Source organism: Scyliorhinus canicula, chromosome 13, assembly GCF_902713615.1.
Source record: "Scyliorhinus canicula chromosome 13, sScyCan1.1, whole genome shotgun sequence".
NCBI lineage: Eukaryota > Metazoa > Chordata > Chondrichthyes > Carcharhiniformes > Scyliorhinidae > Scyliorhinus > Scyliorhinus canicula.
Window position 1 is genome coordinate 114247410 of NC_052158.1, and position 23036 is coordinate 114270445.

General features: G+C 44.6%; 1 protein-coding gene across 3 annotated transcripts in view; it reads right to left on the reverse strand.

The window, feature by feature from the left end:
- Nucleotides 1-23036, reverse strand: part of LOC119976025 (major facilitator superfamily domain-containing protein 8-like) — a 77008-nt gene that overhangs the window by 2719 nt on the left and 51253 nt on the right. For all 3 annotated transcript variants that reach the window (XM_038816097.1, XM_038816095.1, XM_038816098.1), the window contains 2 exons: nt 16373-16503; nt 10011-10133 (listed from right to left, as the gene is read on the reverse strand). In XM_038816097.1, coding sequence (XP_038672025.1) covers nt 10044-10133; nt 16373-16503 — 221 coding nt within the window. In that variant the 3' untranslated portion in view covers nt 10011-10043. The remainder of the gene's footprint in view (nt 1-10010; nt 10134-16372; nt 16504-23036) is intronic.

The window sequence follows — 23036 nt, forward strand, 5'->3', positions numbered from 1 at the left end:
GTAGAGATGGTCGGGTGGAGCCTGGCCACCCACCATATCCGCCCATTCTGCCCCCAGCCCACCCCTCAGACCCATCTGACAGAGCAGGTTGTAACATTGTGAACAGAAGTTTAATGTGACAATATAGGGGCTAGTCGTGTCCTAGCCCCTATAACTAAACTGTGGCACTGTACCTGCTCCAACTTAACTGGTGCCCAACTTCCTGGCCTACGGACCATAACTCAACGTCGAAGTGGATCCACAGACGGTACATCAGGGGTGCTGTGATTCCCACTCTGTGACCTGGGTCCCCATTGGCGGGCGTCAGGTGGCGGGGAGAGTCACAGGGGATAGCTCCACTCACATCCCTGCGGCGTCTTCTGGGGCGACCGGGACTGGATGGGCCCGGCTGCTGATTGGGTGTCCCAGATGGTGTGGTGCATCCCTGTTCTGCACGTTGCCCACCAGATGTGCCAGGGACAGGAGTTGTGGGGGTAGGTGCTGTTGTGCTCTGGCACCTCCGCTGCGGGAGCTACCAGCACAGGCCCCTTCACCACCACCTCCCTCAGGGTGCCCGATGGCCCCCGGGAAACTCCATGGATGGGAATATGAGTGGAGCTATCCCTTGAGGCTCTCCCCCGCCACCTGTCGCTGCCAGTCCTGATTTTCAATTGCGAATCTGACGAATCCGGCACCGTGGCTCATTGGCGTCGGTGTTAACCCCTCAACAGTCACTGAATCCGTCCAGATGCGGCGCCAGTTTAGCTGTCGTGGAACTCCACGAGTCCTGCACTCCTGCAGTCCACGAGTCAGGCACGGACAATCCAGCCCATGTTTCCACTCCCACCTCAAAAGACCCGTTCCAGCTTCCCCTTCTCTCCTGTCCATTTTCCCCTTTCTGCTTCTAATGGAGAGAATTCCAGCCATTGCATACTGCAGGCAGAAACTGCTATTCTTGCTAGAATTCCTCTGCACAATATGCAGCACCTGAAAGTATTCCCAATAACAGTCAGGTAGGAGCAGAACAGTAGGGAACGTGTCCAACGATGTCAATGCAACTGCATTCAGATAGTGGGGATAAGATTTCACGAGGATAAATACAAAGTCTGAGCTACTAAGTTCAGGAAACAATTGATGCAAAAATTTTACCTCTTACAGACTAGTTCAATAAAGGTTTCCAAAAGAGCATCAGATAATTACTTGAATAGAAACAATATGCAGGGGTATGGAGAAAAGTGCAAGGGAATAGCACAAAGTCATAATACTCATTTGGAAAGGCAGTGCCGCCATGATGGGTCAAATGGCCTCCTGCACTATAACAATTCTGTGATTTTGAAGAGTTGCAGGAATAAGTAAAACATTTCTCAATCTGAAAGATAATGGCCACGATCTAATGGCCCCATTGACCATGGGCGCAAATCCCGTAATGACTGCTAAATTTTGTGCGAGATCGAAAATTGGATTTGCACTGGCGAGATCTCAGAATGAAATCTTCTCTGTCCCCCGCTGGTGACATAATCAGGTTCACACCCAGGAAGAGAGTGAGCCTGATTTGCATAAATGAATATATGCGCAGGCTTGACGCTGTTCTAGTGGCTGGGGGGGGGGGGAGGGGCAGAGATTGCTCTTCAGCGTTTGGGGGGGGGGGGGGGGGGGACTTGATATCCATGGGGTGGGTTGCCTTTAATTCAAAATCAGAGATCGGGGCGCTTTTAAAAACGGCGCCCGATCTCGGGATGTCCAGCTTTTAGGCCAGGCTCCTCCAGCTGACTGCGAGTCTCACCTCCCAAATGAAATTACACAGAATGCAGTTCAATATGGCGAGAAAAGCTGGCTGTGTAGCCTGCGAACTTCACGCTGATTTTCTCATCTGAGCCAACACTCTATTCATGTTTGGAAAGACTCTTGCCAATGTATTTGCCACAAAGACATGTGGAAAATTCCTTTATTATTCTCCTGGGAAACTATTCTTGGTTTAAAAAAAAATAGTTGATGTGTGGAACTTAGCCCCATTTATGCAGAAGAAGATGGACCAAAATAACATAAGGAATACAGAAGAGTTATTGTCCCACGAAACCCAATCCTTCTTATAGATAAACACATTTACCTACCTTCTTACTCTGCCCCTTCAATCTCCCCAATCTCCACCTCTTTATATTTTCCTTCTATTGGTCTTCCCTTGTTTCACAAGTCCATCATCCTTTTGATGTGAAAGTTCTACTTGGTTTACCTTCATATTCACAGTTTTATATTTTTCTTTCTTAAAAATATTCTTTCCTGGCCTTTGAACCCTTTACTAGTGAACAATTGCTGGCATTAAGTTTATCAATTCCTTTCATAACTATAAAAAAATATTGTTGAATCTGAAACCTCTTTTCCAAAGAAAGTAACCCCAGCTTCCTTAAGCAGGTTGGTTTCCGACAAAATTCCTTGAAATTTCCCAGTAAATTTCTAAGTTGTCATTTATTGTTTTAGTTTAAACGTTTTAATTTTGAGCTATACATTTTGTTCAGATGTGGAATCAGCTGAAACAGTAGTGCAAATTACCTTTGCCAAGAACACCAAGATTCAAGTTTTTGAGACTCCAGGCGAATAACAAGAATTAATTGTAATTAATATTGGATGAGATAGAGATCTTCTTTAATCATCTTTAGATAGTTAATAGTTTTATCACATACTTAATTTACACGGATTATAATACACGTACAAGGTTATGTTGTAAGTACAGTAATGTTTTGTGAACAGAAAAAAGTTCATTACACGTGCAATGGATTAAATATTAGTGCTTACATTTTTAAGTGGTAGAATTAAACGATAGCTAGCTCAAAATGTTTTGAATTTCAGATAGTATTTCTTACACAATCAACGGTTAATATATTGTTACAGGTAGTATTAATCCAAGATTATCTGATAAAGAAAGTTAAATATTTAGTTAAAACATGCTTATTTCGCTTTTGTTGTCATGAAACACTTCCAATAAACATCATGCCTAATTTTTTGTTGTCCAATGAAAACAAGTTCAATTGGTTCAGTCTATCCTGATGAGTGTGTTTTAACTGTTGCTCCACTGATTAATTTCCAATGGATAAATGTATGTCTGATAACAAAAGAAACATGCAATGGTCCAGAAGCGGCCTGACAAATTACACAGGATTAATGCAGATTTTTTTACTTGTCCATTGGTCGATTGTCATAAAAACCCATCTGGTTCACTAATGTCCTTTAGGGAAGGAAATCTGGCATCCTCACCTGCTCTGGTCTACATGTGACTTCAGATCTGCAGCAATTGGGTTGCCGCTTAAATGCCCTCTGAAACGGCCTAGTAAGCCAACTGCTACAAAGTGAATAAAAGGGTATGAAATTGGACGGATCAGACAGCATTCACCTAGGCACCAGAAACGACAATGGCAAACCCAGCACTGTTGACACTGCTAAGTCCTCCTTACTAACATCTGGGAGCTTGTGGAAAAATTGGGAGAGCTGTCTCACAGACTGGTCAAGCAACAGCCTGACAAAGTCATACTCACAGAATCATACCTTACAGATAATGGGCTGGATTTACCAGCTCTTCACATCAATGGGACATTCCACTTCCAGGTCGACCCACGGGTTTCCAGGCGACGAGAGATGCAGTCAACGGGAAATCCCATTGATACCGACGGACCGGTAGATTCCACTGGAAAACACGCGGCAGAGTGGTGGGTAAATCCCACCCAACTTCTCAGACACCGCCATCACCATTCCTACGATTGTCCTGTCCCAATGGCAGGACAGACTGTGCAGAGATGGCGGCACATTATTGTGCAGTATGGAGGGAGTTGCCTTGGGAGTTCTTAAATTGATTCCAGAACCCCTATGATTGTCCTGTCCCAATGGCAGGACAGACTGTGCAGAGGTGGCAGCATATTATTGTGCAGTATGGAGGGAGTTGCCTTGGGAGTTCTTAAATTGATTCCAGAACCCATTAACTCTTCCGGCATCAGTTCAAGGAATCTTTCTGCTGATTACCAAGTACCATCCCCTCCCACCTCCACGTTACACCAAGTAATAGTTAAAGTCATTGGCTATGGGCCCTGATGGTGCTCTGGCAATGGTGCTGAAGATTTGTGCTCCAGAACTAGCCGTGTCTCTAGCCAAGCTGTCCCAGTGCAGCTATAATACTGGCATCTACCTGGTATTTTGGAAAATTGCCAATATGTTCTGTACACAAAAAGCAGGACAAATCCAATTTGGCCAACTACCGCCCCATCAGTCTACACTTAATCATCAGTAAAGTGATGGAAGGGAACATCAACAGTGGCACTTACTTTGCAATAACCTGTTCACTGATGCTAAGTTTGGGGTCTGCCAGGGTCACTCCGCTCCTGACCTCAGTACAGCCTTGGTTCAAACATGGACAAAAGAGATGAACTCCAGAGATGAGAGAAGAGTGACTGTCTTTGACATCAAGGCAGTATTAGACAAAATATGGCATCAAGGAGCTCTAGCAAAACTGAAGCTAATGGAAATCAGTGGGAAACCCTCCACTGGGTAGACTCTCGCCTAGTAAGATGGTTGTCGTGTTTGGAACTCAATCACCTCAGCTATAGGACATCACTGCAGGAGTTGCCCAGGGTAGTGTCCTAGGCCCAAATGTCTTCAGTTGCTTCGCGATGACCTTCTTTCCATCATAAGGTCAGAGGTGGGGATGTTCGCAGATGAGTGCACAATGTTCAGCACCATTTGAGACTCCTCAGATATTGAAACAATGCATGTTAAAATGCAGCAAGACCTGGACAATATCCAGGCTTGCACTGGCAAGTAGGAAGTAACATTCACAGCACACAAGTGCCAGGCAATAACCACTGCCAACAAGAGAGGATCCAATAATCGCCGCTTGACATTCAATGGCATTACCATTGATGAATCCCACTACCAACATCCTGGGATTATCGTTGATCAGAAACTCATCCGGACAATTATATAAATACTGTGGCCATCAGAGCAGGTCAAAGGTTCAGAATCCTGCAATGAGTAACTCGCCTCCTGACTCCCAAAGCCTGCCATCACCTACAAGGCACAAGTCAGGAGTGTAATGGAATACTCTCCACTTGCCTGGATAAGTGCAGCTCCAGAAATGCTTAAGAAGCTTGACACCATCCAGGACAAAGCAGCCCGCTTGATTTGCACCCTTCCACAAACCCTCAGTCTTTCCACCACCGACAATAGTGGCAGCAATGTGTAACATCTATGAAATACACTAGAAAACTCACCAAGGCTCCTTCAACACCATCACAACCATTACCATCTAGAAGGTATAAGGGTAGCAGACACATTAGAACACCACCAAATGGAGGTTCCCCTCAAAGTAACTCATCATCCTGACTTGGAAATAAATCGCCATTCTTCATTGTCGCTGGGTCAGAATCCTGGAACACCCTCCCTAACAGAAATGTAGGTGTACCTACACCAGAGGCTACAGTAATTCAAGAAGGCAGCTCACCACCACTTGCTCAAGGGCAATTATTGATGGAAAATAAATGCTGGTCTAACCAGCGACAGCCAATCTCGCAAGTTAGTTCCAGCGTCCAGTTCTCAGACTGGCTGACTCCTGATGGTTTTAAAAAGACATAGATGGCACAGCCCCTCTCTGCAGCTGTCGCCTTGTTGATGTTCTTTTCAGTCTGACCACGTCTCTTCTGGGTCTTGGGATAATACAGGATCTCAGTATCAGATACCAGTTTTGGTCACATGGTCAACAGCCATTGTACACACAGATTGGCTTAAACTAAAAGGTCACTGATGTACAGTCGGAAACAGATGCTGGTTTTTCATCTTTTTTTAAAACTGTGCACAACTGGTTTCACCAGTTTTCTTTTGTTGAATTTCAAACCTGACTGACTCGGGTGTTTTGAGTAAGCTTCAAGCAATGGTAGTTATGAATGCTACAGATATCATCTTGGTGTGCCCATACCCATAATTAACCCATTTGTAACACCGGAAGTTTGATAATCTATGTTGAATAAGCGCTGACCATCTACCACCACTTAAATGTGAATCAGTATTCATTTTAATCAATAAATCATGATTCCTCAAACTTCCATATTCCTCAGTCTATGTGTAAAGTTATGAATATGGCATCCTAGGCATGACACTTAATAGCAGGCCCACTAAATACTTCCACAGAGAACAATCAGTAATAGCACCGCAATTGATTCCCTTTGATAATGCACTGGTCTCACATTCAAAGATACATTTACATTGCAGCTAATGGACACATCCATTTGGCAGACCCAAGTTATAACTATGCACTGTAATTCACACTGAAGCCGCTGATGAGGAGCAGGAAAGATTTGTAAGGATGCATGTACAAAAGTTCTGCTTCTGTTTTTAACGTTTAACAATTGGTTGGGAGCATTGTTTTGTTATTATTAATACACTGGAAAGATTCTCAGTAGTTAGGTGGAATGTCTGGACATTATAATGTGGCTTTGCTGGCGTCTATGGAGTTCATTTGGTGAAATTTCAAAACTGAGTTGGCCTTCCATCTTTACTTTCGTCAGTCAATCAACTGAGTTGGCCTTCCATCAGGGCTGGCCCAAGGCACCGGCAACTCGGGCAGTCGCCCGGGGCGCCATGTGCTAGGGGGCGCCAGAGACTCGGGTCCCGCACATGCGCAGTTGGGCCGGTGCCAACCAGCGCATGCGCGGTGGTCGCCCTCCCCCAGGGCGGCTCCCTCCGCCCCGCTCCGCTCCGTCCGCCCTCGGGTCCACCCCCGCACCTCGGGCCCGCCCCCCCACCTCGGGCCCGCCCACTCCGCCTCGGCCCCCCCCGCCTCGGCCCCCCCCCCCGCCGCCCCCCCGGCCTCGGGCTCGGCCCCTCCCCCCCGCCTCGGGCTCGGCCCCCCCCGGCCTCGGGCTCGGCCCCCCCCCCCGGCCTCGGCCCCCCCCCCCCCCTGCCCCGGCCCCCCCCCCCCTGCCCCGCTCTCCCCCCCCCCCCCCCCCGGCCCCCCCCCGCCCCCGCCCCCGCCCCCCCCCACCGCCCGCCCCCGCCCCCCCCCGGCCCCGAAGGGCGCCGAAGTTCAGCTTGCCCGGGGCGCCAGCAACCCTAGGGCCGGCGCTGCCTTCCATCATTACTTTCGTCAGTCAATCAGTTTAAGGCATTATAATAAAGAAAAGTACAGCCCTTCAGCCCTCAAACCCTGCGCTGACCATGCTACCCGCCTAAACAAAAACCTTCTACAATTCCGGGGTCCGTATTCCTCTATTCCCATCCTATTCATGTATTTGTCAAGGCGACCCTTAATCGTCACTATCATCCCTGCTTCCACCACCTCCTCTGGCAGCGGGTTCCAGGCACCCACTACCCTCTTGTGTAAAAAACTTCAGCTTAAACCTATGTTCCCTGGTAATTGACTTCTCCATCCTGGGAAAAAACTTCTGACTATCCACTCTGACCATGCCCCTCATAATTTTGCAGACTTCTATCAAATCACCCCATCAACCTCCATTGCTCCAGTGAGAATAAACAGAGGTTATCCAACCTCTTCTCATAGTTAATGCCCTCCAAATCAGGCAACATCCTGGTAAACCTCTTCTGTATCCTCTCCAAAGCCTCCACATCCTTCTGGTAGTGTGGCAACCAGAATTGAGCACTATATTTCAAATGTGGCCTCAGGTTCTTTTTAGATACAGCATGATGTGCCAATTTTTATACTCAATGCCCCGGCCAAAGAAGGCAAGCATGCCATATGCCTTCTTGGCTACTTTCTCCACCTGTGTTGCCACTTTCAGTGACCTGTGCACCCAGATCCCTTTGCCGGTCAATACTCTGCCATTTATTGTATATTTCCCACCCGTATTAGACCTTCCAAAATGCATTACCTCACATTTGTCTGGATTAAACTCCATCTGCCATCTCTCCGCCCAAGTCTCCAAACAATCTAAATCCTGCTTTATCCTCTGGCAGTCCTCATCGCTATCCGCAATTCCACCAAACTTTGTAAAATCCACAAACTTACTAATTAGACTAGTTACATTTTCCTCTAAATCATTTATATCTCCTACAAAGAGCAACGATCCCAGCACTGATCCCTGTGGAACACCACTAGTCACAGACCTCCATTCAGAAAAGCATTATTCCACTACTACCCTTTGACTTCTATGACTGACCCAGTTCTGTATCCTTCTTGCCAGCTCACATCTGATCCCGTGTAACATCACCTTCTGTACCAGTCAGCCATGAGGGACTTTGCCACAGGCCTTACTGAAGTCCATGTAGACAACATCCACTGGCCAACCTTCATCAATCAATTTCGTCACTCAAAAAATTCAATCAAGTTAGTGAGACACGACCTCCCCTTCACAAAACTACGCTGCCTCCTGCTAATACGTCCACTTACTTCCAAATGAGTGTAAATCCTGTCTCGAAGAATCCTCTCCAATAATTTTCCTACCACTGACGCAAGGCTCACCGGCCTGTAATTGCCTGGATTTTCTTTGCTACCCTTCTTAAACAAAGGAGCAACATTAGTTTTCTCTAGTCCTCTGGACCTCACTTGTAGCCAGTGAGAATACAAAGATTTCTGTCAAGGCCCCACCAATTTCCTCCCTTGCCTCCCTCAGTATTTGAGGGTAGATCCCATCAGGCCCTGGGGACTTATCTACCTTAATATTTTTCAAGACTCCCATCACCTCATCTTTTTGGACCTCAATGTGACCCAGGCTATCGACACACCCTTCTCCAGACTCAACATCCACCAATTCCTTCTCTTTGGTGAATACTGATGCAAAGTATTAATTTAGTACCTCGCCCATTTCCTCTGACTCCACGCATAGATTCCCTCCCCTGTCCTTGAGTGGGCCAACCCTTTCCCTGGCTACCCTCTTGCTCTTTTTAGATGTCAAAAAAAGCTTCGGGATTTTCCTTAATCCTGTTTGCCAATGACTTTTTGTGACCCCTTTTAGCCCACATGATTCCTTGCTTAAGTTCCTCCCTACTTTCCTTATATTCTTCACAGGCTTCATCTGTTCCCAGCGTTCTAGCCCCTACAACTGCTTCCTTTTCCTTTTGGATCAGGCTCTCAATATCCCTCATTATTCAAGGTTCCTGAAACTTGCCATACTTATCCTTCTTCTTCACAGGAGCCTGCCAGTCCTAAATTCCTATCAATTGACATTTGAAAGCCTCCCACATGCCAGATATTCATTTACCCTCAAACATCCACCCCCAATCTATACTCTTTAGTTGCTGCCTAATATTGTTAGAATTAGCCTTCCCCCAATTTAGCACCTTCACACGATGACGACTTATCTTTATCCAACAGTACTTAAAACTTACTGAATTATGGTCACTGATCCCAAAATGCTGCCCGACTGAAACTTCGAACACCTGGCTGGGCTCATTCCCAATACCAGGTCCAGTACGACCCCTTCCCTAGTTAAATTATCTACATATTGCTTCACGTAGCCCTCCTGGATGCTCCTTACAATTTCTGCCCCATCCAAGCCCCTTTGCTAAATGAGTCCCTGTCAATCTATACTTCAGTTACATTGCCATGGGTAAACAAGAAAGGATGAGGGTGATAAGTTCCCCAACAACCAGAATCAGGCGCATGGGATGCAACTCAGATGAGGAAAAGTGATTTGATAGATTGGACATAGGTCACAGACTCCAAACGATGATTAAGGCATACACTGGAAATAGATAAGAATTTGGCCAGAAAGAAAAACAGCCAAGAGACATGGGGTAGAATTTTACAGCCCCCACCCTTGTCGGCAGGATCTTTTGGTCCCCGCTAAAGTCAACCCCTTGTGGCAGTAGCAGAAGGGTGAGCCACACAAAGCCCATAGACTTCGGCGACACTAGAGGATCCTGCCACCACAGCGTGGCCACAGGGAATGAACTATAGACTCTGCGTTTGAACTCAAGACTTGTAAGGTGGGGCAAAACAGTGGTATTGATCCGATACATTTCTATCTTCTCAAGTTAGCTTTGAAACAGGGTTAATTTTAACTTCTATGCATGGGCAATCATTTCTTCTGTCACTTTACCTTGTATTTTTCTGCTGGATTTGATGTCCACTTTCAGCAATCATCATCCATACTTCTGTTCACTGTTGAAATCTGGGTTGGGGGAGGTTCAACCAAGTAGCTGTATGATAATATCATCATTATCTAAAGCAGAAAATATGGTCAGATGAATTTAGACAGTTCATTATTATTTAAACTTCAAGGGCACCATTTGCAAAAAGATTAGGATTAACGGTGCAGGTAAATTCAGCAATTTTAAAAAATCATTCCCATGTTGTGAGAGTTGCTGACAAGACCAGCGTGTATTAGCCTTGAGAAGGTGGAGGGGAGGTGCCTTATTGCTCTGCCACAGTTTATATGAAGGTATGCTCAGTGCTGTTAGATAGAGACTTCCAGGATTTTGAAGCAGTGACATTAAAGAAATGACAATACATCTTTCCAATACAAGATGGTATGTGATTGGGACGGGAACTTGGGAACTAGGCTTGCTGCTCTAGATTTTCTAGATGGTCGAAGTCATGATTGAGAAGTTACTATGAAGAAGAACTAGATGAGATATTGCAGTGTATTTTGTAGATGGTACACAGTGGAGCCACGGAGCACCAGTGGTGGAAATGTGAACATTTAAGGTAATGGATGGGGTCAATCCAACTAACTATTTTGTCCTGGATGGGATTCCACTTCCTGAATGGTGATGTTGCTGCATTGAATTGTATCCTTTAGGTGGCAGTAATGTTTTGAGGAGTCGGTGCCAGAGTCATTTACCACAAAAAAACCTGCTCTTGCAGGTTTGTCCAGTTAGGTTTCTGGTCAATGGCGACCATCTTTATCATCCTAAGCCTGAATTTGGTCCAGATCCTCATGCATGCAGATATGGACCACTTCATTATCTGAGAAGTTGTGAATGGTGCAAAACACTGCAATCTCAATGAACAGTCCCATATATTACTTTATGTTGGAAGGAAAGTCAATGAAGGAGCTGAGTATTGTTGGGCCAAGGACACTGCCCTTTAGGAACTCCTGCAGTGATGTTCTGGGACTGAAATGACTGGCCGCTTATAATCACAAACATCTTCCTTCGTGTTGGATATGACTCCAATCTGTGGAGAACTTTCTTCCGGATTCCCATTGGCTTCAATGTTAATAGGGCTCCTTGATACCACACTATCAAATGCTTCCTTGCTGCAAAAAAACAGTTATCCCACCTCTGGAATTCAGTTCTTTTTCCGCGTATGGAACGAGGCTGTAAAGCGGTCTGGTGTTAAGTGGTCCTGACAGCACTCAAACTGAGCATTCATGATCAGGTTATTGATGAGTAAATCATCCGGACAACAGCATTGACAACATTGTCCATCACTTAACTGATGATTGTGAGTAAACTGATGGGACGGTAATTGGCAAGAATCGATTTGTTCCTTTTGTGGACAGGACATGTCTGGGTAATTTTCCAATTTGTCAGCTGGATGCTAGTGTTGTACTGGAACAGGTTGGCAAGAAGTACTATTGTTCTGCAGCACAAGTCATCAGCACCACCACCAGCTTGTGTTGGGTCTTTGTTGTATCCAGTATATTCAGCTGACTCTTGCTATCACATTGGCTGAAGACTAACATTTGTGATGGTGGAGATCTCAGGAGAAGGCAGAGATAGATTATCCACCTGGCATTTTGGTCAAAGACAGCTGAAAATACTTCTGCCTTGTCATTTGCACTGATGTGCTGAGCTCTCACATTCTTAAGGATGAGGATCTTCACAGAGACGCCTCGTCCCATATATTTAATTGTCTACCACTATTCCCAACTGGATGTGGTGGAATTACAAGAGCCTTGATGTGATATGTGGGATTGCTTATCGCCTTCCATAGTATGCTATGTCTGTACTTTAGCATACAGGTAGTACTGTGCTGTAGTTTCATTTAGATTGGAGCCTCCTTTTTAGGTACACCTGGTACTGCTCCTGGCATTTAGTTCCACATTCCCTAGTTGAAGCAAGATTGATCATTGACTTGATGGTAATAGATGAATGAAGGTTATGTCAGTCCATGAGTTTACAGATTATGGAGGAATACAAGTCTACTCCTAATTGTCCATAGTACTGCCGGGTTGAGTTGTGGGTTCTGTTCTAGATCTATGCTATTTAGCAAGGTAACGATGCCATAAAAAACAACTGAGGGTGTTCTCAGTGCAAAGAAGGCTCTTTACTTCTACATGGATTAAAAACTCCTTCCAACATTACCATTGATAGTTGCATCGGTGACAGGTAGATTGGGGAGGGCATGGCCAACAATGTTTTTCTCTCGTGTTGGTTTGTTCACCATTTTATGCAGGCCCAATCTGATTGCTATGTTTTTCAGGACTCAATCACCTTACTAAGTGGTGCTACTGAGCTACTCTTGGTGACGGACATGAAGATCACCAACCAGAGTGCATACTGATTCGCCAGCTAAGGGAAGGCATAAATGGCATTCAAGAGATGTCTATTCCCATAAATAAAACCGGAAAAAATAAAACTGGAAAATGCTGAGCTTAGGAAATCAGAAAGCATTGGTGGATAAACAAAGTTAGTGTCAGCGAGGATGCATTCGATGCTGACTGTGATATCATAGAATTTACAGAGCAGAAAGAGACCATTTATCCCATCGAGTCTGCATCGGCCCTTGGAAAGAGCACCCCACTTACGCCCATGCCTCCACCACATCCCCATAACCCCACCTCACCTTTTGGACACTAAGGGGCAATTTAGCATGGCCAATCCACCTAACCTGCACATCTTTGGACTGTGTGAGGAAACTGGAACACCCGGAGGGAACCCACGCAGACACGGGAAGAAAGCGCACACAGGCAGTGACCCAAGGCTGGAACTGAACCCGGGGACCTGGAGCTGAGGCAGCAGTTCTATTGCACTGTCCTACTGCCCGCTTAACATTTTGGACTGCAGTCTTTGCACCTTCCTATGATGGTTCCAGCAGAGGACAAATGGAGACCAGAGGCAAATAGTCTAGAGTAATTCCACTGCAGCCACGCTCTTTTTTCCATCAATAACTGAAGATATACCTCTTAAGGTCGGACATCAGTTCATTAACTGGTGTTATTTTTAAATAGGCCTGTCAACCTCATACTGCTTAGCCTCAACCCACTGACAGCGCTGACCACCCCAGCATGCTCTGCCAATGCTCAAAACCCCACCCTCCCCATTCTCAACTTCCTAAAAATTCACAACCATCCCCCTCAGTGTTCATCCCCCCCCCCCCCCCCCCCCCCCCCCCCCTCACATGGTGTGGAGGATTAGCTAATGGACAATGACAACAAAGTGGAAGAGATCCTGCAAACAATCCCTTCACTGATAGCTTGGTGGTCACGGCATTGTCCAGTTATGTTCCCTCAGGAATGTTTGGCACTTCACTTTCACACACAGCATGATAAATTCAGTCCTGGATATGAAACTACCGTTTATTTGCAGGATGCTGAGCCCAAATCACAACTTTTGCTAGGATATTGAATGAGTCGTGAATACAATCCTTCCTGGACGAGCTGTTATTCATCACGCAAACATTTCTGTGTGCTATTATGCAGTTCTGGACGCAACATCACGCTTTGATCAGACCTCACCGAACTTTTCTCTAAATTGGACAGCTTGCCTGATGTGATCAATCTGCTCCACGCCAAACGGGGATCCAGTGTTGCTTCAAGCCACTCAAATTTCCTTCTGTATGATTCAAATGTTTGACAATGTTTAACCCCCCTCCCTCACCTTATGAAAATGCACAACTCCCCCTTCCTAACAATGCCGGCTTTTCTAACGTCAGCTGAACAGGAGCCAGGGATTCCAGATGGTGAGTCAAGAGAATGGATGTGGAAGGGGGTGAGAACTATCTAGCGAGGGCAGTGGTGAAGGGGCTAAGCACTTGAACACTGCCTGGAGGGGGATGAATATTGTCAGGTGGAGTGGTAGCATTACTAGGAAGGGGTAGTTGGGGTGAACATTACTGTGGGTCTGCAGTGCTTTGACACACCAGCAGATTTAAACAAGTACAGGCAGGAGAAAAGGATGAGAGGAGCGAAAAAGAAAAAAAAGGAAGGTGTGTGTTACGGTGGAAGGCAGGAATTAAAATGAAAGATAGTGCAAAGCAAAATGGGTCAAGTATAATAAAATAATAAAATGGGTCTAGACGAGGTATAAATAGCAGAAAAAAGGAGGGTAGAAGCTGTGGTCTGAAATTGTTGAGCACAATATTGAATCCAGCATGCTGTAAGTGCCCATTTAAAAGATAAGATGCTGATCCTTGAGAGCACATTGGGATTTATTGAAACAATGTATAAGACTCAAGGCAGAGGAATCAGAGCCACAGTGGACAAAAAGTGACCAGAAGCTCAGAGTTCTTGCTCGCAGACTGAACAGACATTCTGTAAAAGGTAAGTGTTATGTAAGTGAGATCCTTGTTATGTATAGTGTCTACGATGTATTAAATTGAAAGCAAAATTAAATTGTTATTTCACCTGGAAGGAGAGGTCGCGGTCTTGGAAGGTGGGAACGAAGGAGGTAAATAGGACAGGTATTGCATCTCCTACACTTGCAGGAAGCTGCCATAGAAAAGGTTGGAGGTGTTGAGCTTGTTTTAGGAGTAAACAATGTTGTAGAGAGAACTATCCCTTCAGAATGCTCAAAGGGGAGGGAAGGGGAAGATGTGTTTGGTGATGGCATTACACTGGAAGTGACGAAGGATGGTTAATTGAATGTGGAAGGTGAGCACAGGGGGAACCTGTACATCTGGGAAGAAAGGGTAGTGGTGAGACAAGATTTGGAAATTAAACATGGTCAAGAATACCGTTAAATATGGAAGTGGAGAAAAATCCTGGTTGAGAAAAAAGGAAGACAAATCAGAAACACTGGTAGCATTGTCAGATGAGATGCAACAGAAATGGAGAAACTGAGATAATGGAATTGAAGCCTTATAGGAGGCAGATTGGAAGAAGTGCAGGAAGGTAGCTTTGGAGGTTTGTTGGCTCCTAGTGGGTATTAATTGATAGCCTATCCCCAGAGCTAGAAACAGAGAATTCATGGAAGGAATGAGTCAGAAATGGAACACGTGAAGACAAGGGAAGGGTGGGGATTGGAAGCACATTTAATGATTTTTTTCAGTTCAGAGCGAGAGGAGGAAACAGCATCGATACAGTCATTGATGAGCCAGAAATAATGATGGTGGAGGGCATCTGAGAAGGACTGGAACAAAGACCGTGACACATACCTCACGAAAAGGCAGGCATTGCTTAAAAAATACACTTTTAGATCGAGCAAAGGCCCAAACATATTCCCATGGCAGCATAGTCAAAAGGAGCAGTTTATTCAATGCGAGATCAAGTTCAGCAAGGTAACAAAATAAAAAGAAGTACGGTGGCGGATGAGGGCTTGCTGGGATTCTGTTTAAGGAAAATTCAATTAAGTTCCAGGCTATCCTGGGGTGTGAGGGGCACAGAATGGAGGTGTAGGTTTCCTTACCCTTGTTTGACCTGATGCTATGAGGCTTTACAATCTTGAGTCATTCAGATCTTTCGAAATCACGTCCTCCCAAATGTGCCACCAGTTTGGTGGGTCTGTCTTACCGCTGGAACAAGGTATACTCAGCAATAGTTGGTGAAGGAGTCTGGGACGTTGACTGGAAAGTATGATTTTGATGAGCATAACTATATCATGCTGTTGTTTGAGGAGTCCGTTACAGGTCTCCCAGTTTTAATACAAGCCCCCAAGGGTTAATGAGTTAGTTTATCCACCCTTCATTCCTCACTAAAAACAGATACAAGGACAGATATAAAGAAAATTGTTTATTTACCCTCTAATAATTTTAAAAGGACCAGTGTTATTTTGTCAATTGGTATATGCTATTATGAATAGTAATCCATAAGCCTGATTTTCCAATGTTTAGGCAAGAAGTTGATCTACTTTGGACCAGAAATGTCCCAAGTTCTATTATTTCATTTGGAGTGTGCAGTAGGCATTCTAAAATTGGACTCATGATCCCAGGCCAGAGGAGGATGTTACAAAATCATCAGCCAAGGCTTCAAGCTCCCAGCTGCTATCCATTACGCACAGAAAAAAATAATGAGGGAAGAACTGAGTTTAGCTCTGATACCTCAGTCACATTGCTGTGTATTTTGATGCAAAAGGAAGGCATTGGAGTTGGGGGAGGTAGGCTGGATGAACCAGAGATGGTCCTTCCCTGTCAATCATTATTTTATAAACAATCAAGGCTGATGAAACAGTCAATATAAGGAACCTGCAGAATGTCTGATTGACAGCTGAATTCCAAATTATACACCACAAATTACAAGAACTAGAAATTGCAAAGTAATTCTTATTCTCGAGGTTCATTCATTAAAATTTTACTTACAGTCAGAAGTGTTAGTAAACCCATCATGACTCCTAACATAACGTAAAGATTATTAGTTAATCCTCCTGCCCACATGGGACCCAATATAGTGGCAAGTCCACCAATTGAACGACGGAATCCTTGACTGAATCCTGGAAAGGAAAAGGGAAGCACTAAGAGCTGGACACCCATACACAAAAGTATCGGTACCATATTTTCAGACAAAGTTTGCATATGATCACTTGAATGTTAGAAGTACAATTAAAATGATTAAAACCTGTATCTTTAAAATATAGCAAACCATGGTCTATTTACAATTCATTGGCGATTCAGCTCCCTACCACCACACACAAAAAATTACCAATTAAAAGTAGTGCTGAGAAAGGGTAAATTCATAATTGTTATTGTCGCAAGTAGGCTTACATTAACACTGTAATTAAATTACTGTGAAAAGCCCCTAGTCTCCACATTTCAGGGCCCAGTTCCGGTACATGGAAGGAGAATTTAGAATGTCCAAATTATCTCACAGCACATCTTCCCGGACTTGTGGGAGGAAACAGGAGCACCCGGAGGAAACTCACGCAGACATGGAGAACGTGCAGATTCTGCACAGACAGTGACCCAAAAGGGAATCGAACCTGGCGCTGTGTAGCAACGGTGCTAACTACTGTGTTACTGTGCCGCCTTAAGTGTAGTTAACAGGCCCTATTGAACACTCTGGCTGGTATAATCTGTTAGTTTACATCTGCAGAGGCATGTTAGCTTTGCAAATACAGCCTATAACCCTCAGATATACTAGGGTGAGGGTGGCAGCATGTGGCAAGAGTGAGGCCTCAAATCAAAGAGAACAGGTGAGAAAATACCTGGTGGAGGGAGTACAAAATTAACTCTTCCTTAAATGAACAATAGCACCACTGGAACAAGCAGGCTAATGGGCTACATAGACGGTACCCAATTTGAAATGAAAACAAGTGGCAACCCAGTGACTGAAGTACATAACAGAAGTATGGAGTGTGTTTGGTCAGGCACCAGAGCTAGGCACATGTTTTGAGGAAAGTTGATGTGGCAGTTCCTTGAATTCTTGTATTGTGGGAAATTTAACAACCTCACCAAGAACAGCTGCATATTTCCCCTGGCCTTTCCTTCCAGTTTCCTCCAGTGTATGATAGTCCTGCATTCATCACCCTTGTGATGCCAGAAGAGCTAGCTTAAAATGATGGCTAAAGTCAAAGTGAAACCTGCTAGCGGGGAAATACAGCCATGTTACCTTCAGAATCAGATTTTGGAGGACCTCAGGTAACATGTTGATGCGCGATCAATAACTACTGAAACGAGGATGTAGTCCGAATTGAAGGCTTTAATCAACAAGTTGTTTCCCCAGCAGCTCGAGTACAGAAAGAAGGCCGGCTACTGGGAAACACATGTTCTTATACCCCGCCTCACTGGGCGGAGCTACCTTACGTTCTGACCAATGAAAAGCAAACACTTGGGCCAATGAGCAGCGAGCCTTCTCCACCAATGGTAGCTCACACTCCCAGGTACCGTAGTACCTCTAGTCATACTACCACACATGTTAGGGCAACAGGATAGATTTTAGACTGGTACTAGGAATTGGCTCAATGGTATCAAATGCATTTGCTGTAAATATCCATGATTTACATAAAAGAAAACCACTGTCATAAGGTTTAATGTCAAGAAATCTGCTCATTGTGTTTGTGAGAATGCTTAGAAATCAATTTGCAACAAGGCACAGAGTTCCTTCCATAACTCCTTACTAAACTGTTGCTTCCATAAACTGACCTTTTTTGAGGTTCTCGGCTCTGATGCAATGTACCCTGTGTGCCTCATAAGACGGCTTAAAATAAGCCCACAGGATCCAGGGAAACGTAGAAAACTCAACATAAAATTGTCTCAGTGACATGGGCGAACGCCCTGGAGAAAGTGAACTCCTCCTCTTCATGTGCGAGGCTTAGCCTCATCCAGTTCAAGGTACTGCACAGGGCTCATATGTCCGGGACGAGGATGAGCAGGTTTTTTGGGGTTGAGGACAGGTGCATTAGGTGTTCGGGGAGCCCAGCGAACCATGCACATATGTTTTGGGCATGCCCGGCACTGGGGGAGTTCTTGCAGGGGGTGGCGAGGACGGTGTCGAGGGTGGTAGGGTCCAGGGTCAAGCCAGGCTGGGAACTCGCGATATTTGGGGTTGGGGTGGAGCCGGGAGTGCAGGAGGCGAAAGAGGCCGGTGTTTTGGCCTTTGCGTCCCTAGTAGCCCGGCAGAGGATCTTGTTGCAGTGGAAATATGCGAGACCCCCAAGCGTGGAGACCTGGATTAATTACATGGCGGGATTCATTAAGCTGGAGAAGGTCAAATTCGCCCTGAGGGGTCGGTACAAGGGTTCTTTAGGCGGTGGCAGCCTTTCCTCGACTTTCTGGCTCAACGATAGGGAACTAGGTCAGCAGCAGCGGCAACCGGGGGGGGGGGGGGTATTGTTTATGTTAATTTAATTTATTTTTAATTTATTCTTCGGGTTTGGGGGGGGTGGGGGGGCTCGTTATATGGGTTGTTACGGGTCCGGGGGGTGTTTATTATTGTTATTATTATTGTTTTGTTGTTATACATTTTTCAAAAATTTCAATAAAAATTTTTTTTTTTTTTTAATTGTCTCAGTGGCAGGAAATAAATTGCAACTGTTGATGAATGTTTTTGTGACTAGAAGTCTTTTTCCAGTAGGCTTCTGCAGGGCTCAGTACTAGGTCTCCTGTTTTTTTGTGGCATGCATCAATGATTTAGAAGATCGAGAGGTTTGCAGACAAGTACAAAAATTGGCCACATAGTTGATAGCGAGGAGAATAGCTGCAGACTGCAGGAAGATATCAATGAACTGGTCAGATGGGTAGAACATTTGCAAATGGCATTCAACCCAGAGAAGTGCGATGTGATGCATTTGGGTGGGGCAAACAAGGCAAAGGATTACACAATAAATGGGAGGATACTGAAAGGTGTAGAGGAATTGTGGAAACTTGAATGTCCATAGATCCCTGAAGGCAGCAGGACAGGTTGATAAGATGGTTAAGGTTTATGGGATCCTTTCATTTATTAGCCAAGGCATAGAATATAAGAGCAGAGTGGCTATGCTGGAACTTTATGAAACATTAGTTAGGCTGCCAACTTGCGTACTATGTGCAGTTCTGGTCATCTCATTACAGAAAGGACATAATTACATTTGAGAGAGTACAGAGGGGATTTGGGAGGATGTTGTCAGGACTGGAAAACTGCAGCTATAAGGGAAAATTGGATAGCCTGAGGTTGTTTTCCTTGGAACAGAGGAGCCGGAGGGAGATTTAGTTGAGATGTATAAAATTGTGTGGAGCATGGATAGAGTGAATGGGAAGGGCCTGTTTACTTTAGCAGAAAGATCAGTGACTAAAGGGCATGGATCTAAAATGATTGGTAGAAGGATTAGAGGGGAGAAAAGGAGAAAGGTTTTCACCCAAAGGATTATGACAATTTGGTATTCATTGCCCGAAAGGGTAGTAGAGGCAAAAACCCTCAATACTCATTTAACATTTGCCTGGATGTGAATCTCAATACTGTAACCTGCTATAGATCAATTGCTAGAAAGTGGGATTGAGCCAGGTGCCTCATTTTTCAGCTGGCATAGGCACAATAGGACAAGTGGCCACTTTCTGTGCCGTAAACTTTCCAAGATTTTCTCTTCCTCCTGCCTCTGTTCCATCTCTATTATTAAGACACATACGCGCAATATTGTTATTATACCCCATTGAATAGGCTGTATGACAGAAGTATATGAAGCAAAAGGCTCAAGTTGTTGAAACTTCTAGAATCCTTTGTCAGTTGCGAGGCCAAGAAAGAATTTTTCGAATTGCTTTAGTTGAAGCTGACGTTTCAAGTAAAACAAAGCAGATATTCAAACTCTGAATTCGACCATACTGCAGCCATAATACTCAAGGTAATGAAGTGGGTGGATATGGATATCGACTGAATTACTCTAGCCTGGATATCGCTGAGATTCATTAGTTTGTTACAGTTGTATCCAACCAGGCAAGTAGAGTGTTCGGAAACAGAATCACATTCTTGACTACAGCTTCTTATATGTTAAGACCCACAACTTCTACCACCTAGAAGAAGGGTAGCCGATTCTGGGAACACCACCAACTTCAAGTTTCCTCCAACCGTCCTGACTTGGAACCACATTGCCATTCCTTTACTGTCACTGGGTAAAAATCCTGGAACTTCCTTCCTAAAATCACATGGGCATTTTAAGAAGGTAAAACACCACCATCTTCTCAAGGACAATTAGGACTGGGCATAAATGCTGGCCTAGCCAGTGACACCCACATCTCATGAACAAATATAATAATAATAATAATAATCTTCTATTGTCACAAGTAGGCTTACATTAACACTGCAATGAAGCCACTGTGAAAAGCCCCGAGTCGCCACACTCTGGCGCCTAGTCAAGTACACAGAGGGAGAATTCAGAATGTCCAATTCACCTAACGAGCACGTCTTTTGGGATTTGTGGGAGGAAACCGGAGCACCCGGAGGAAACCCACGCAGAGACGGGGAGAATATGCACCCTCCACACAGACAGTGACCCAAGCCGGGAATCAAACCCTGGCGCTGTGATGTAACAGTGCTAACCATTGTGCTACCGTGCCGCCCACGTGCCTTAAAAGATAGGCTTTTAAGGGAGAGCAGTGAGCCACTAGTCACAGAATTTGTTACAATCCCAGTCGGTGTTATAACTAGCTGGGGCGATCCCAGAATGGAACCCTGCTCAAAGGACCGCAACTTTTACTTTTTAAAAAATAAAACATGGAGGAACAGAGCCACAGGACGGTTAATTAGTCTTAACAAGAAAAAACTTTTATTAAATATGAACATTTTAGATTATGATACAATACTCCTTTACTACCCCCCCCCCCCCAAGCTTAACAAATACACACCAATTTTAAGATTAACACGGGTTACACAGCTTATCTTAAGGTACAATTGTCTCAGTAACACAATGTCCCATTAAGCACACAGATCGGCTATGGTCAAATACACACACTCCGCACTGAAGCCCAAGTGTCTGTGGATGTCTCCTCAGAATCTCCCAAATGATCATCACGTGGGAGCTTCCAAACACCACCCCCAAAAATACAATTTTTATTCTTACATAATAATGCTTTCCATCAGTGGTTTGAATTCCAATCTCCAGTCCAGGTTTTTCAAATGACTCTCTTAAACAAAGCTTCCGTTCTACTTTATCAAAGTGAATCCAGTCCAGGTTTTACACCACCCCCTTTAGGATTTGACTGCTGTACAAACTGTTCGGTTAACTCTTGATTTCCAGATTCTATTAAAATAGCATCAAGCCTTTGATTTACCTTTGAACTCTGCTTTCCCACTTTAAAATCGGGTTCCTGAAATTGTCTCTTTAACTCAGAACACTTGGTTTAATCTTCCTATAATTCTTCTGAACAATCCTTTCTTTCTTGTGGCAAAGTTGAGAGATGTTCACTCCTTAGTATATTATCTCCAACCGTCAACAAATTCAGCTAAAACTAAGAACAAAGGAAATCCTCTCTCTCTGGAAAGTGGCCCCTGTTGCAAAGCAACCATTGCTAATTTATTTACTCTTGATGCCGTAGCCCTCTCGGAGTACAGAAACAGAGTTGAACCTGAACCAACCTCCACACACATAAACACCTTTTTCCAGCATGAATTTAACTATAGGTTTTACCCTTCCTTCCATGGAAACACTAAATTAACCCCACTTAAAACTATACCTTTTTCCAACGTTTACCTGTATAAATATAAATCCTTTAAAACTACCTTTGTTTTCTTCACACTACCCTGCTTCAATTCTGCACTTACCGCTATGGTTTGGATATGGTTGATCAGGTTAAGCTTCTGTCAATGGGAATCACCAAGGTGTAGATGGTGGGCAACCAGTGGGCATCACCAGCTGAGCCAGCATTTACTGCCCATCCCTAATTGCCCTTGAACTAAGAGTCAACCATATTACTATGGAGCTGGAGTAGACACGTGGACCAGACTGGGTAAGGACGGCAGATTTCCTTTCCTGACGGATATTAGTGAACCAGATGGGTTTTTGGCTTTGTGGCCATCATTGGACTTTTAATTTCAGATTTTTTTTTTTGATGGCATTGAAGGTTATGAGGAGTCGCTAGGTTCTCTTACTTGAGTATTCCATTACAGGTGCCACAAATATTGCTTGCCATGCTAGGTGAAGCCTGGGTATTTTCCAGGTCCTGCTGTCAACTGGCATGAGCTACTTCATTGGGAATGGAGATGATCACACCAGAAGCATTGGTGAACAGCCCTACTCCTGATGATATTTCTTTATGTTAAGCCTGGCATATGTATCTCTTTGTGGACTAATGAGTAAAACAACTGTGCGGTTTACAAATTCTACTTAAAGGCACCACCTTTAAACATGTGAATTTGATAATGTTTTTAAAAAGAATTTTTGAAACAACTGCTTAATAATAAAACTGATGTCAAATTCAAAACGTAATACCCAGCCTCATGGACTGTGTTGTGTTAAAAAGGTTATGGAGGGGCAGCACGGTGGCGCAGTGGGTTAGCCCTGTTGCCTCTTGGCGCTGAGGTCCCAGGTTCGATCCCAGCTCTGGGTCACTGTCCGTGTGG